Genomic DNA, 16,382 nt, shown 5'->3' on the forward strand with positions numbered 1-16,382 from the left:
CCTACATGAATTGCATAACAGAGATACAAGCAAGAATCATTAAGTTCTATGAAAAACATAAGCATTGACGAAGCATTCGTTACTATGAATTGCATGAAACTTATGCTAAGAATTCATTCAACGCGATCGTTTTCAAGCGACCTTCACTACTTGTGATTATAAGATTGTAACTATTAGGTGAAACTCCCTCATAATCTAGCATCATATTCATGCATGAAAACTAAGCGTGCACTCTCAATCAACATACACAAATAAGTTATCAATCAAATAGATGAACGAATTGAATCCACAACTTATGAAATAACAACTGAATGTAATCAAATCATATTGCAAGCATGTACATGGTTTCGAATTCCCCCTAACCAAGGGGGTTTAGCCACTCATGATTACAACAAACTTAGAGAGTAATAACAAAGTAAACATTGAAAACAAGAATCGAAGTACACCTAAAAATTCCAACAACTCAATCTTGAATTGTATGAACGTTTAAGCCTCTTCTCCTCTAGTTGCTGCGGCACAAGGGGTTTTGGTGAGTTTTGGGGGTTATGGGTGATGTAGAATGATGTGTTTAGGGTAGGGATGGATGTAGGGGAAGGCAAGGAGTGTTTTTGGGCAAAAAATATGAAGAATGGTGAAGTATGGCTGTGTTAGAGAGAGGGAATGAATTTCTGGCGTGAATGAATGTGTATGAGAGGTGGTGATCTGATCTAGGGGTTAATATGAGTATATATAGGCACTTAGAACCCTAGGGAAATCAGATATGGACTTGAATTAATTAATGGGAGAGCATGGGAGTGCATGTGGTTGATTTGTGGTGCAATGATGAAAGGCAAAGTGCTTGTGGCTGATTTGTGGTGCAATGATGAAAAGGCAAAGTGCATGTGGCTGATTTGTGATGCAATGATGAAAGGATGGAAGTGCATGTGGCTGCAATGGATTAAAGGATGGGAGTGCATGTGGCTGCAATGGATTAAAGGATGGGAGTGCATGTGGCTGAAATGTAGCCTTCTAGAAATCAGGTTTTTAGGCCCCCTTGCAACTCCCTAACTGAATTCAAGCCTTTCAAATTCGTCCATCCTCATGCCACCATGCTTGCACTATCCAATCTTGGCCCAAAAATGCTCTAGAATGCTCCAAATTGCTTCTTTTTGCATACTTTGACATTAAAACCTGGAATTGCACGAAAATAACTTTAAACACTATAATTAACATAGTTTAGCTACTTAAATGCAAGAAAACAAGCTAACTAAGTCGTATAAATATGCTCCTATCAGCATCCCTAAATCTGTGAGTGCTGCGTTTTCAGTCCTTGTGGAAGTGGCACTAAGAAAGGTTTAAGGAACTAAACATAGCTGAGTTCCTGTCCAAATAGCACAACTTTTCTGTCTACTTTGCCCATTTAGATATCTTAAGTTTTCTCTTTCTCCCTGTCAATTTATTTACCATTTTTCCCCTGTTTTATTCCTGTAAGAAAGGTGGCAAGTACTGAAGTGTTAAGGATAGATTTTACTGTACTGCCTTAACTGCTCAGCAGCTCACCCTTTTCCCTCCTACTCTACTTATCCTATATTTTCTCTCATGCATTTTGCATTTCTTGGTTCAAATAGATAATTAGTTTATTTTATTTGCTTTTTGACATGGTTACTCATATTGTTGCTTTAGTTTTGGTTTCCAGTTGGATAATATTTTGTTTTGCTTTATGAGTTCTGATCTTACACTAAAATTGTAATTTGACAGTACTACTGCTTTTTATATGGATTTATGGAATAATATCCCCACGTTTGACATGGATATGCAGATCATGATGATGATCACCACGCCCATGATCATGTTCATGATCCTGGTGTTTCTTCTGTCAGCATGGTTTGTGAAGGGAGCTTAGATCTTGAAAGGGTTGGATCTTTGTTTCGTCTTATTTTGCAATATATATGATAATTGCCTCCTTTGTCTTTTAGTTTACCTAATTGCCTTTGAATGACACAAGTACACATTTGATGGCCAGTTGCATTTAGTGTCTTTGTCTGGACTGTATGAAAGAAAACCTGGCAAAGACTACTGATTTCGTCTTAATTTAATTCAGGCTAACATATGGCTTGGTATGCTGTTGTTGGAATGAAGCGAGGACATATATCGCATGAAAGGTCTACTATCTGTTCAAGGAATGAATGAGAGATTTGTCTTCCAGGTGAGTAGTCCATCGAGTGTTATAATCATTCACTTGTATATTTGAAATTGAGATAATTGGTATGAGAATCTCATCGGAATAAGCATCGCCTTTTCTTTATCCCGAGCATTGCCTGTGAGGACAATTTAAAGTCTGAATTTCTGAACCTTGGTCTCCGGTAAGGTTGTTTTTGTCTTATGTGATACTTTAACCTGAATGCTTTATTAGTAATGGTCAATTGTCACTTGTAAATAAATTACCAAGTTAAATGAGAGTGGGAGTTTTCGTGGAAGGGTTCAATTTAAGTTGGGGAAGAGAAACTGCTAATGTTGACGTCTTTTTTTAACGCATTTGTTGAATCATGGCATTATTGTTTACTCATGATACTCTTCGTGCATGCCAAAGTTCTTACTTGGTGATGATTCTGATAAAGAAGTTAGATATGCAGTTCTGAACAAATTTAGTCGATGTTTATCTTCGTTTCTGTATATTTTCTTAATAATGTTTTTCCATTTGGTAACAGGGAGTCCATGATATATTCCAAGGCTCACCCGATCGGCTGTGGGGCCCCAACGAGCCAAGAACAAACAAGATAGTTTTCATAGGGAAGAACTTGGATGCACAAGAGTTGGAAAAGGGTTTTAAAGGCTGTTTACTGTGATTTCAAACGAGGCTCGGTGCTTTCATTCCCCTCTCTTTTGTCCCCTATTAAAAGATTGAACAAGGGATGATTGAACATTATGTACATGTGGTGTCGATGGAAACAGTGAACAAGTCACGATAGAGAGAATCAATCGAGGGTTTTATATGATAATAAATGCTAGTTTCCACTTTATTAACCCGAAAATTGATTTCGGCGGGTGGTTCTAGCTTTCGTAACCATGTTCATACCTCTCTTTCCATATAACTGTTTTCAAGGTTCTTGTAGATGATCCGCAGTATATTTGAACTGTTCAAATTCACTTTGTCTTTTCTTAGTTCCTTGTATTTTCGAGCTATTTACATTGTTCCTGTCCTGTTTTTGTTGGATTTAATTAAAATAGAAATTAACTCCAAAAATATCGAAAATTTGCGTGAGTGTACCTTAGCGTCTGGTGCCGGCATATAAAATTTAGTGGAATTTAGATAAGTGTAAGTCTACTAATTAGTTTTCGGTGGTTGGTCAATCCTCGTTTTTGTGATACTTTTTAAGTAGTTAGGTAAGACAATCGTTTGGAAAAACCCTTTATGGTCTATTACCAAATAATTGCTCAAAAACAGCTTTCATGGAAACTTTACCCAACATGCATGATCGGCACTAGTCAGAGTTTCATGACTAATTATGAGCGTTAAGATTACATATATGAACGATTAAGACGTGCAAAGCTAGATTAAGAATTTAAAGGGTAACACCACCACCAAGGCCTCTCATTTTCACGGTTTCACGACGACGACGCTAACACCACCAACTTCTGTTATCTAAGATTTTGTGCTCCACCCCTTGCTAACTTGGCATCAATCCCTCGGGGACTTGGAAATCCTTCGCCCAAACTTAGCCTAAAGACATTGTTTATGAACTGGATCGTATCGTTAAATTACTTCCTAGGCTAAGTTTGGGCGAAGGATCGTATCGTTAAATTACTTCCTAGCCTTCAGCTTCACTCCAAACCGATTTCTTCATCTTACGTCCTTTTTAATCTCGTGACAGTGGAACTTCTCCAAATCCCAGTGCTGCAGACGAGGAAAAGACCCCTTCAACTTTGGCCAATCTATGTCCCATTTCGTCAAGTACTTGAGACGCAAGATTTCTACCTTCCACATAGCACCGGTCCCATGATCTAAGCTGGAAAGTTCTCCACCCCTTATGTACAGCTTCTTTAAATTTCCCAGTTGTCTCGGGTTCAGCCATTTTGGTACGCGTTCTAGGGGGATACCTTGGAGGTCCAATTTTTCCAAATTCGGCGGAAATGAGAATTCATTGGCAATTTGGTCTTTTAACAAGGAAGAAACCAAACCCCAAGATATTTTAAGGCGGCAAAGAGATGAAATGTCCTTCAACTTGTTGAGTTCCCCCTTTTGAACTTCAGACTCATTCCCCATGTGTATACTGAGCCGCTTTAAATTCTTCAACTTGGCAAGATCACCAAGTTTACAGGGAGTATTTTTCAAAGGCCCTAGGAGAAAACCTTTCAGAACTTGGAGCGAAGATAGTTTGTCAAGCCCTTTTGGCATGCGTTCAAGCAAGTAGCACTCCGACATATCCAAATGGGTGAGCTTCCTTAATGCGGAGATATCTAAAGGCATTGTCTCTAAGTTGTGACATGCTCGAAGATCCAGAATCTCAAGGCTTATAAGATTAAGGATAGAAGAAGGGAGTTGGGTAATTCTTGATATTCCTCTGAGGCTAAGATACTTCAAGTGCTTATTCTGAGTCCCCAAACCTTTTAAAAATCCCACATCTTCTTGGTTCACGAAGTCTTCATCATCCACCTCAATATGATGCGTAGCCGAGTCCTGCCAGCGCCCAAGCTGAAGAACCCCAACCTTCTTCAACTTATTAAGCCATTCTTTTTTCAAACCAAGATATTGCACATTGACATTGAATACAGTCAACAGATCGTCCACCTTTGGGCCATCATCACCCTGACGAATTTGATTATTAAAAACTAAGCATGCACGCCTACAGGTTAAGGTATCATAAGATGGCATTCTTTGCCATCCTGAATCAAAGTGAAACAGCCTAGCTTCGCTTGCCAAGGAGATCAACATACGATGGATCCAAGGGTTCAATACACAACTTTTTACAAACGGACAGGAGGATGCATTTGAGCCAGCTTGATTAATCAAGCCTTTTCTCATAAGTTTTTCAAATATATCTTCTCCTACCTCTTCTGCTGTCTTCTGTTGGGTGGACGTGATGAAGCCCTCGCCAATCCACCAGTAAATCAGAGGCCTCTTCTTCATCACGGAACCATCCGGGAAGATTGAGAAAGAGAGGAAGCACAACTTCAAATCCATGCTTTCAAGATCTTCATAAGTCCTCCTTATATTAGCCACGGCAGGAGTCTTATAAATTATATCCTCCAGGCCCAGTTGTGACCACTCTTGTGACATCTTCTGATCTAGTCCTGACTGATCGACTGTAGACCAATGCACCTGTGACTCTTGGATGGGTGCATGGGTAGGTATTTTCTTCCCTAAAGGCATCGAGTCCTCAATTATCTGATCGACATTTCGTTTCACGAGACCTAGGGCCTTGGACATTTCCTCGTTTTTGCTGTAAGTGGTTTCAGCTCCCAAGATAATCTTTCCAAGTTGTCGTTCTATGTCGGTAAACTGCTTCGACAGAGTTTGATCAAAGAGCTTCACTTTGGGTAGCAAATCTATTTCTTCCATGAGGTGAAGCTTCTTCTCAATAGATTCAAAGTCTCCAACTGCCACAGGATCTTTGAACCCAGCCTTGGCTCTTTTCAAAAGATCGAGCAACTTGGGCATGAATTTCTTCGAATCCATTGAGGTTGACTATTGTAATTGTCTGAAAGGTGTAGCACCTGCAGATGAAGGCGTGGAACTGACAGATACAACCAATGTTTTCCCCTAGATCATCACTTTTCTGCCAATAAACCAAAATTATCAGCTCCCCTTGGTTGTAATTACAAAACCGAATTATACAAAATAACCTATTACCAAACGATAAGAGTCCATATGGTGCTGGGGTGTTAAATGGGGCGCTACCACCAGTTTTAACACTCTTAGTCACCGCTCATGCTCTAAATTCTGATGGTGACGGTAATAAAGAGCGGGTACATAATAAAAACAGCATCTCCGGTGCCGGAGTTGCTAAAACATTGCGTAGTTTTACACATTTTTTTACATCTTCAAGTGGGGGAATCCCATTTATCTCCACCGGGATCTAAAATCCGCTTTAGCTCCTCGAATTCCGCTTGTCTAATGAATCAAGAACAACAAAACAGGATGGGATGTACCAATCCACGTACACAGAGCAAGTGGTAGTTTTGTTGCTCCATTTTATCTTTCATTTTATTTAATTTCTTAATGCAAATTTAGATCATTCAATTAAAGAAATTATAGCTTTAATTTGTGATGTATAATTCATGAATTGCAATGTACAATGGTTCGGGTATATATAAGGAAGAAGACTAAGAAAGAACAAAAAAACATTCCCCTTAAAACAAGGAATAAAACAAGGAATAAAACATTCCTTAAAACATGGAATAAAACATTCCTTAAAACATTCCTTAAAACAAGGAACTCATTATTTTCAACACTCCCCCTCAAGCTGGATCGAGGAGGTTCACTGAGCCAAGCTTGCCCAATAACCGATGAAACTGAGATGATGCTAGTGCCTTTGTAAAAAGATCTGCTAGTTGATCATGGCTTCGTGTGAACATGGTCCGGATGATTTGCGTTTGAACTTGAGCTCTGATGAAATGACAATCCACTTCAATATGTTTGGTTCTTTCATGGAACACAGGATTGGCAGCAATGTGCATGGCTGCCTGATTATCACACATAAGCGTCATAGGAGTAGAACTAGGAAACCCTAAGTCTGAAAGAAGCCCTTTAAGCCAAATGAGTTCACAAGCAGTGGCTGCCATGGCTCGATACTCAGCCTCTGCGCTGGAACGAGCAATTACCTGTTGTTTCTTACTCTTCCATGTGACAAGGTTTCCACCAACAAATGTGCAATAGCCTGTGATTGATTTCCTATCAATTGCATTACCTGCCCAGTCTGCATCTGTGTAGCCACTAATGACAGTGGACTGATTGTTATGCATTGTAATTCCTTGCCCAATTGAACCCTTAAGATAACGAAGGATTCTCTTAACAAGGTTAAGGTGATCAACAGTGGGAGAGTGCATGAACTGACTAGCCAAGCTCACTGCATATGTGATATCTGGACGAGTGATAGTGAGGTATATGAGCTTACCTACTAATCGTTGATAGTAGCTTACATCATGCGTGGCTTCTCCATCTATGCTGAGCTTCAGTTTACAATCAACAGGAGTGATAGCAGGCTTGCAGTCAAGCATTTTTGCTTCTTGAAGGAGGTCCAATACATATTTCCGTTGATGTAGAAACAGTCCTTTTGAAGATGTTGCCATTTCGATCCCCAAAAAATACTTTAACCTTCCCAAATCCTTGATAGCGAAAACTTGATGTAGTGAGAGTTTTAGTGCCTCAATCTCCTCGGTATTATCTCCAGTGATGATAAGATCATCAACATAGATGAGGACCACCAACTTCCCTTTGGTGCCAGTTCTTACAAATAGCGAAGAATCAGCATTACTTCGCATGAATCCAGCCTTTTCCAGAACAGAACTGAGCTTGGCATACCAAGCTCTTGGTGATTGTTTCAATCCGTATATTGCCTTGTGCAATTTACAAACCATGTTGCCTTTAATACCATCATAGCCTGGAGGAGGTTGCATATACACTTCTTCCTGCAGCTCGCCGTGAAGGAAAGCATTCTTCACGTCCATTTGGTAGAGTGACCACCCACAATTGATTGCAACTGACAGTAAAACCCTGACTGAGTTCATCTTGGCCACCGGTGCAAATGTTTCCTTATAATCTACACCAAAGGTTTGGGTGAAACCTCGAGCAACAAGTCTAGCCTTGTGTCTCTCGATAGATCCATCAGCTTTGAATTTAGTCTTGTAAATCCAACGACTTCCAACAGCCTTCTTTCCTGGTGGTAGTTGAACTAGGCTCCAGGTGCAATTCTCTTCCAGTGCACGAAGCTCTTCTTTCATGGCTTGGTTCCATTGTGGGAGAAGAAAAGCTTCTTGAAAGCTTCTTGGTTCATAGTGCTTATCAATTTCACTGAGAAATGTAGCATGAGATGTTGAGAACTTACTAAAGCTGATACATTCATTGATTGGATGTCGTGAGGCATATGTAACATAGTCCTGCAACCTGACTGGAGGTTTTCTGATTCGAGGAGGATTTCTTTTAATCACCTGAGACTCTGTAGAGGGCGGAGAATGATCAGAGTAGGGCTCGTCTTCACTCTCACTGGCAGTAATTTGGTCAGTTTGAACTTCTTCACAATCTGGACTTACACTGACTGATCTATTTTCCAACATCGGATAATTAAAGTTTTGAGGAAGTGGGAACATGTCAACTAAATCCTCCCCCTGACTTGTAAAATAGGGATAGTCTTCTTCGAACTTCACATCTCTTGAAACTGTGCACTTCTTAGTGACTGGATTGAAGCACTTGTATCCCTTTTGAGTGGTCGAGTATCCCATAAACACACACTTGGCTGCCCTGGCATCTAGTTTGTCACGGTTCAAGGTTTGGATGTGAACAAAACACACACAACCAAACACCTTGAGATGTGTCAAATCTATTTTCCTCCCCTTAAGAACTTCATATGGAGATTTAAACCCTAGCACACGACTTGGAAGTCGATTGATGAGATAAGTGGCAGTAAGGATGGCAAACGACCAAAATTTCTTTGGAACGTGCATGTGAACCATGAGAGCACGAGTTTTTTCCAAGAGATCTCTATTTTTCCTCTCGGCTACTCCATTTTGTTGGGGAGTCCCCACACAGCTGGTTTGATGTATGATACCCTGAGAACTTATGTATTGAAGCATATTGTTGGATAGAAATTCAGTGCCATTATCTGACCTTAAAACCTTAATGTTTGATTGAAATTGCGTTTTAACATGCATGTGAAAGTCTTTGAAAATGGTAGGGACTTCACTTTTTGATTTCATAAGATATAGAAAACTTGTTCGAGAGAAATCATCAACAAATAGAACAAAATATTTAAAACCTTCCATTGATTCAGTTGCAGGTCCCCATACATCGGTGTGTACCATTTCAAAAGGTTTACTTGTCCTAGACATTGAATTACCAAAAGGTAGCCTAGTAAACTTAGAAAATTGACAAGTATCACAAGTAGGATAAGGGTTACAAAAATTTGGAAACAGTTTCGACAAGACAAGTTCAGAGGGATGAGCTAATCTCCTATGCCAAAGTTGGTTTTCATCTATGGACTTTGATTGAGCTTGAAGAGCCTGAGTGAAACATGCATTCTTGCACAGGTAGTAAAGGCCATTTATGAAGACCCCTTCACCAATCATCTTCATGGTGAGAACATCCTGAAACATCACTTTATTTGGTGAGAAAATAGCACGGCAGTTTAGGGTGTTGGTGATCTTTCCAATTGACAAAAGTTGAAAAGGAAAGGTTGGTACATAGAGGGCAGTGGAAGGTGTTTTTTGAGAGAGTAAGTTTATTTCTCCTTTTCCCAAAACTAAGACATTTTTTCCATTTGCAACAGACACATGTGAGGGGCTTGAAAATTTTTTAAAATGATGTAAATTTGTAACTTTGTTTGTCATATGATCTGTGGCGCCTGAATCAATTATCCAACAATCAGTTTCAGTACTAGTTAATAGGGCAGTAGTAAAGGCTTTGAGTATACCTGATGCTTTTCCCTTTGGAACTTTCTCATTTCCAGCAAGAAATCCGGCAAATTGTCCCAACATAGCTGTGTGACTACCCTCTTCATTGCCTTGACCATGTGAGCCTCCTCCGTGCCCCTTACTTTGTAGGTAAGCTGCAAATTCATTGATCAATGACAATGGATTGGCAGTGAACTCCATGGATCCTTGTGGGATAGTAGGAGCTTGAGCATTAGCAAGTTTTGCCTTGAAATGAGGTTGAAATTGTTGTGAGGACCTTGGTATCATCCTTCCATCTTTGCTGAACTTAGGCTTGAGTTCAGGATGAAGTTCCCAACACTTGTCTTCCTCATGACCAACACCATTGCAATATTTGCATTTTAGATGTGTGTTTCTTCCCTTGTATACCTTGGCTTCTGAGTTCTTGTAATTTGATGCATATGCCCGAGTCTCCGTTAATCTAGGATTGTGATCAACATTCATAACCTTCTTCCTTGCTTCTTCTCGTTGGATAGTTGCACAAACATTGTTGAAGGTAGGCAGATCTTGACTCATCAAGATGTGACTCCTTAGGTCCTCGTACTCAGAGCTCAGACTCCCTAACAGCTGATAAATTTTGTCTTCCTCAGCTCGTTTTAGGAGAATGGTAGGATCTGTGGTATGAGGGAGATATACATCCAACTCATTCCACATGGCTTTGAGACTCCCAAGGTGTTGAACAAATGCTTTCCCTTCTTGTTGAGCACTGGCAATGTCCTTCTTTAATTGGAAGACCCGTGCATAGTTGTTTTGATTTCCATACATATCCTGCAAAGCTTTCCAAAGATCATGGGCGGAATTGGAGTAGCTAAAAATTTCAGCAACATGTTTCTCCATGGTGTTGAGCAGCAAGGACATGACAAGTTGATCTTTGCAAAGCCATGCATTGTATGTAGAGGAAGAACGATCTGGAGCTTCCACGCTTCCATTTACAAACCCTAACTTCCCTTTGCCTCCGAGAGCTAGTGAAACAGCTCGGGACCAAGGAAGATAATTGAACTCGTTCAAGAGAACTGAACATAAACGTTGATTGGTGTTAACCTCAACGTCTGAGGAGTTTGGAGAGAGATTGTGCCGGGTTTCCTTATCATGGTTGACAGAACTTTCTTCAGTCATGGCTTAGACTTTGAAAGAAAGAAAAAATCGCAGCAGCAAGAATTGTAGAGACAGGTTACAAATGAACCTGCTCTGATACCATAAAGAAATTATAGCTTTAATTTGTGATGTATAATTCATGAATTGCAATGTACAATGGTTCGGGTATATATAAGGAAGAAGACTAAGAAAGAACAAAAAAACATTCCCCTTAAAACAAGGAATAAAACAAGGAATAAAACATTCCTTAAAACATGGAATAAAACATTCCTTAAAACATTCCTTAAAACAAGGACTCTAAATTCTGATGGTGACGGTAATAAAGAGCGGGTACATAATAAAAACAGCATCTCCGGTGCCGGAGTTGCTAAAACATTGCGTAGTTTTACACATTTTTTTACATCTTCAAGTGGGGGAATCCCATTTATCTCCACCGGGATCTAAAATCCGCTTTAGCTCCTCGAATTCCGCTTGTCTAATGAATCAAGAACAACAAAACAGGATGGGATGTACCAATCCACGTACACAGAGCAAGTGGTAGTTTTGTTGCTCCATTTTATCTTTCATTTTATTTAATTTCTTAATGCAAATTTAGATCATTCAATGCTTAGAAGAAGAAATTAAATAATTCAATGCTTAAAGAACAAAAAGAAATTAACTGCATACCAAACCAACCAAATTCTGAAAAAGCTGATTCTTCACTTACCAGCAGAGCCCAAGTAAAAACTCCGCTTCAAGTTCCTCTTTTGCTGCTTGATCTGCAAACTCAGCTGCCATTTTCCTCCCGTCATGGAGCGCCCCTCCCCCTCGGAACACCGCCGCAGGCTCCGCCGTGTGAAACCCAGTTGAATTGCTGAAAGCACCAGCAAGGAATTTATTTCTTTTCTGCGTTGCTGAAAGCACAATTGGATGGCTATACCAACAAGGAATGCTAGTTGACTTGAATGTCAAGATGTTGCTTTTAATTAGCATTAGTTGCACTTTGCCCCCTGAAATTAAGCGAAATTTAATATTGGACAGCAACTTTGAAATATCTGCTGTGTTTGCCCTCTATAGGCATAGGGGTGTTTGGGGAATTAAAAAAGAAAATATGTTGACATAGGGGGTGTATAATAATTTCCTATTTGTTTTTTCTTTTCTTGGTCAATGTCAATGACATTTGATGCCTAAACCAACGGTAGGTTTTCCTTCCCGACTTATCAAGTTCAATTTTCATCTTACTTCAAATCGATAAAAAATATTGCTAGACATGGATATAATGCCTTTAATAGAAATCTCATCTCACACCTGTTACTGTTAGACCTCGTATTTCACAACCTTTCTTTTTTTAGAAGAAGTACGATATTCATTAATAATAAGGGAATACATACAATGCTAAGATTGGAGTGCATGTTAAGGGTCTCGATAAAAACATTGCCAGTGATTCAACCCGGTCTAAGGGACAAGAAGCGTCCCGCACCAAATTACAAAATGGAATTACTATCATCAAATGGAGAATCATTAAACAATTGGTTACAATCAAGCTATACCTTGCCAAGCGATGTGCAACATTATTGGCCTCCCAAGTGCAAAATGAAACCTTCCCCTGAGGAATATTATCCATTAGCTAATGGGTATCATCAAGGACTTGACCAAACTGACCCATGTTTGCTGCTGAATCCCATTGAAGTGCTACAACCATTAGTAGAGCATCCCTTTCTAATTCCACCTGTGCCCCAACCCACCGTTGCGCAAAGGCCGCAGCCTCTCGAGCAGCCATACACTCTGCCAGCGTTGGGGATTTGATTCCTTCAATGTGCCGCGCCATTGCAACCACAAAGTTTCCATTCGCATCACGAACTACCACTCCAATACCACCCTGATCATGCCTCTTCTCCCATACCCCATCAAAGTTGACCTTCATCCTTTCCGCTGCAGGTTTCCTCCACTTTTGGGGTGTACTGACTTTTTTGCAGTTATGTTTCCTATGCCATTTCTTAAATTCATTGCCACACCCCTCTATAAATATGCATTTTTGTCCTTCCATATGCTCTACAGAAAAACCAACACCAAGTCGAACCTATCATTTGCTAAAGAAGACGCCAACCTCGACAGCCATTCTCTTAGTCCACCATGTCCGTCATGGCCTGTTCTAAGTCCCGGCATATATAATAACCATATGGATCACGAACGAGGACAATCTAGCAAGGCATGTTTTACCGTCTCTTGTTCTCTGTCACAAAACAAACATTTTACCTCTGTTAAGAGTCTTAAGACCCTACGCTGCATCAAATTCACTCGTGTCGGTATGGCATTCCAGCAACACCTCCAAACGCCAATCTTAACTTTGCCAGGCACTTTGGCTCTCCAAAGAGCTTTTCATAAAAACTTAATATCAGCATTCAAGTGAGAACCACCAGGCACATCACCACACACTTTGCTACATGATCTCACCACATGATAGGCACTTGTGGTCGTAAACACTCTATTCTTTTCCGCAATCCATATCAAGGAATCAGGTGGTAGGAATAGGCTCAATGGGATGCTTAAAATTGATTCGACTTCTTTCTCCAAGAAAAAATTCCGAATTAACCCCTCATTCCAAGTAGGCCTCTCTAAGTCTGCCATCAAACTCTGTACTGTTAAATCATGACTCCACTCTTGCAACATGGGGCTTAAAACCTTAAAAAAGTTTTCTCTCGGTATCCAGCTATCACCCCATATTATGACCTTGAGCCCATCTAGATCCTTTACGAATGATTAGTCGAGCTTCAGCAATGCTTCTCCAAATGTAAAATGCATTTTTCTTCACCGGTGCTTGTAAGAAGTCAGTAGAATGGAAGTATCATGCTTTAATAACGTGGTCGCAAGTGAGGAGGGATTTTGTATGAACCTGCACCCCTGCTTGGCAAGTAACGCCAAGTTAAAACCATATAAATCTTTAAGCCCCAACCTTCCTTCACCTCTGGGTTTACACATTTTCCTCCAACTCACCCAATGTATTTTCAGCTTTCCTGCTTCATGCCCCACCAAAACTAGGCAACAATTCTATTTGACTCTTCATAAAGGGTTTTGGGCGGAAGAAATATGTGCATTGTGTAGATTGGTACCACTTAGGCCACCGTTTTTATCAAAATCTCATTGCCAACACTGCTCAGCAAATTTCCTCGCCACCCATATAGCGTCTTCCATAGTTTATCTTTCAAATACGCAAGCGTAGCTTTCTTCAACTTACTTACAGACACCGGAAGACCAAATATGGATCATGGTATTCAACTCGCGCCACTCCTAAGCAATCTGCTAGTAGTTGGCCTTCGTATTCATTTACATTCCCACTAAAAGCAACGCAACTCTTAGAAAAATTAATGGCTTGGTCCGATGCTTCTTTATAGCTTTTCAACAATAATTTTACTTGCACACACTCTTTGCGAGGATGAAGCTATCGTCGAAAAACAATAAATGGTGAATACTTGGTGCACCCACACAAATACACACACTGCATATTTTCTTTGTTGTTCCCATGCATCAAATAAAACGGAAAGCCCCTCTGCACAAATAACAAACAAGAATGGTGACAATGGATCTCCTTGGCGGATGCCACGCTTTGGATGAATATAACCAACTGGTTCCCCATTAAGCTTAAATGAGTAAGAAACCGTGGAAACGCACATCATAATAAGTTGAAGCCATTGTTCCGCGAATCCTAATTTTCGCATCATTTGCTCCAAGAAACCCCACTCTATCCGATCATACGCTTTACCAATATCTAGTTTCAAAGCCATCACACCATTCCAACCACACATTTTCTTATCCATAAAGTGTGCAATCTCTGCAGCCACCAAGCAATTGTCTGATATCAACCTACTAGGAATAAACTCACTTTGCGAGGGAGAGATGATTTGTGGCAAGATTTGTTTTAATCAATTTGTTAAGACTTTGGAACATATTTTATAAATGAAGTTGCTAAGCTGAGACCTCATTGAATGATCTTTAGTCTTAGGGACAAGAATAACATGTGTAAAATTGATCTTTTGTAGTATATGACCAGTAGACAGAATATACCGATCTCCATTGCAAACATCATGCCCCACCACCTCCCAATGATTTTGGTAGAACCCTGATGACATACCGTCAGGCCCAGGTGATGCGAACTAAATAAGCACACAAATTAAAACCCTCTTTTGACAATTGTAGTATATGTATAAGTAGGGATCGTTCTAAACCGGGGATTAGGAGGGCTTACTAAATCACTTGGAAACTGACTCAAAAACGTAAAACAAAGTTTAAAACACTAAACTAGACTCAAAGAATGCAAAACTAAACACTTAAAACACTAAAACACACCAAAAGACTCAAACAGCACCCAAAACACTCAAAACTGCCTTAAAAACACAATCTGGGCAGTTTTGAGCACCTAACCTAATTTGGACGAATTTGGGTGATAAATTGAATCAAAACACTTAGAAACACAAACTAAGACACTTTCTAACTAAATTGAACACTAAAGTAAAGGGGGATTGAGTTTTTGAAGAAATTACACAAAATGCACAGATTGTAATAAAACAGAATGTGAATATGAATTTGATGAAAATATGGATGGAATGCTAACTAGAAGGTTCTTCTCCACACATGTCACACTTGCATATAAGATGATTTTTCAGTTGGTCTTTCGATGAATCATGAAACTCAACACCCCGGGTTAATTAGGTTCGCTTAAATTAACCTTCAAGTTCTCCTTAAGTTAATGAATTGGATGGGACAGCGCATACGCAATTCAAAACATTCTCCAAAAGTCCTTTACGTGAAAAGCACAATAAAGATACAATCAAAGATCATTAAGCAACATGAAAACTATAAGTGTTGACGAGGCATTCGTTACTATGATGAACATGAAACTCGTGCCAAGAATTCATTTAACGCGATTGTTTATAAGCAACCTCCACTACTTGTGAATATAAGTTCATAACTATTAGGTGAAACTCACTTATATTCTAGCGTCATATTCATGCATGAAAACTAAGCGTGCACTCTCAATAAACATACACAAATAAGTTATCAATCAAGCAGTTGAACAAATTGAATCCACAATTCATGAAATTCCAACCAAGGGTAATCAATTCATATTGCAAGCATAAACATGGTTTCGAATCACCCCCTAGCTAACTAGGGGTTTAGCCTCTCATGTTCACAGAAAGAGAAACAAAATTGAAATTAAACATAAAGAACACAAGATTGATTACACCTAAAACGCCCAAGGAATCCACTTGAATTTCTGCACGTTTCAAGCTCCTCTCTCTTCTTCTCCTTGCTGCGGCAGAGATGGTGTGGGTGATTTTTGGATGTTATTTTGGGTTGGGAATGGATTTAGGGAGGTGAAGGGTTGCGGCAAGGGGTGTGGGTGGTGTATGGAGGTGTGGAATGGTGTGGGTGATGTATGGGAGTGCTGCGGCAAGGTTGGATGGTGGCTGGAATTGGATGGAAGTTGCGGATTGAAGGTGGAATGATGAATGGTGGCTGCGGCTTAGGGAGAGAATTAGGTTGATGTGTTGGAAATGTGCCCTAAAACCAATCATATGATGATACTTTATGGACATTTCACATGTTAAACTAATCTAGTTTAATATTAAGGGCAAACATTATTGTTTGAGCCGTCTCATATAAATGTTATATGCTTAAACGATAAG

General features: G+C 39.8%; 1 protein-coding gene and 1 long non-coding RNA gene across 3 annotated transcripts; one reads left to right on the forward strand and one right to left on the reverse strand.

Moving 5' to 3' along the window:
- Positions 1-1,277: 1,277 nt before the first annotated feature.
- On the forward strand, positions 1,278-3,132 carry LOC125478734. The gene is made up of 2 exons (XR_007259484.1): positions 1,278-2,185; positions 2,688-3,132. It is a non-coding gene; the product is annotated as an uncharacterized LOC125478734 (long non-coding RNA).
- Positions 3,133-3,425: 293 nt separating this feature from the next.
- On the reverse strand, positions 3,426-11,655 carry LOC103927434 (disease resistance RPP13-like protein 4). 2 transcript variants are annotated; one of them, XM_048587206.1, is made up of 2 exons: positions 11,426-11,655; positions 3,426-5,751 (listed from the first exon to the last, which is right to left on the reverse strand). In XM_048587206.1, exon 2 carries the CDS (start codon positions 5,654-5,656, stop codon positions 3,821-3,823), a length of 1,836 nt encoding a protein of 611 aa, XP_048443163.1. In that variant the 5' UTR covers positions 5,657-5,751; positions 11,426-11,655; the 3' UTR covers positions 3,426-3,820. The 2 variants fall into 2 exon arrangements, with proteins under 2 accessions (XP_048443163.1, XP_048443162.1); XM_048587205.1 differs by having other exon boundaries at positions 3,426-5,756.
- Between the last annotated feature and the right edge of the window lie 4,727 nt (positions 11,656-16,382).

The sequence above is a fragment of a genome, unplaced genomic scaffold (genome assembly GCF_019419815.1).
Source record: "Pyrus x bretschneideri cultivar Hongxiangsu unplaced genomic scaffold, Pyrus_bretschneideri_v1 Contig26, whole genome shotgun sequence".
Lineage (NCBI taxonomy): Eukaryota > Viridiplantae > Streptophyta > Magnoliopsida > Rosales > Rosaceae > Pyrus > Pyrus x bretschneideri.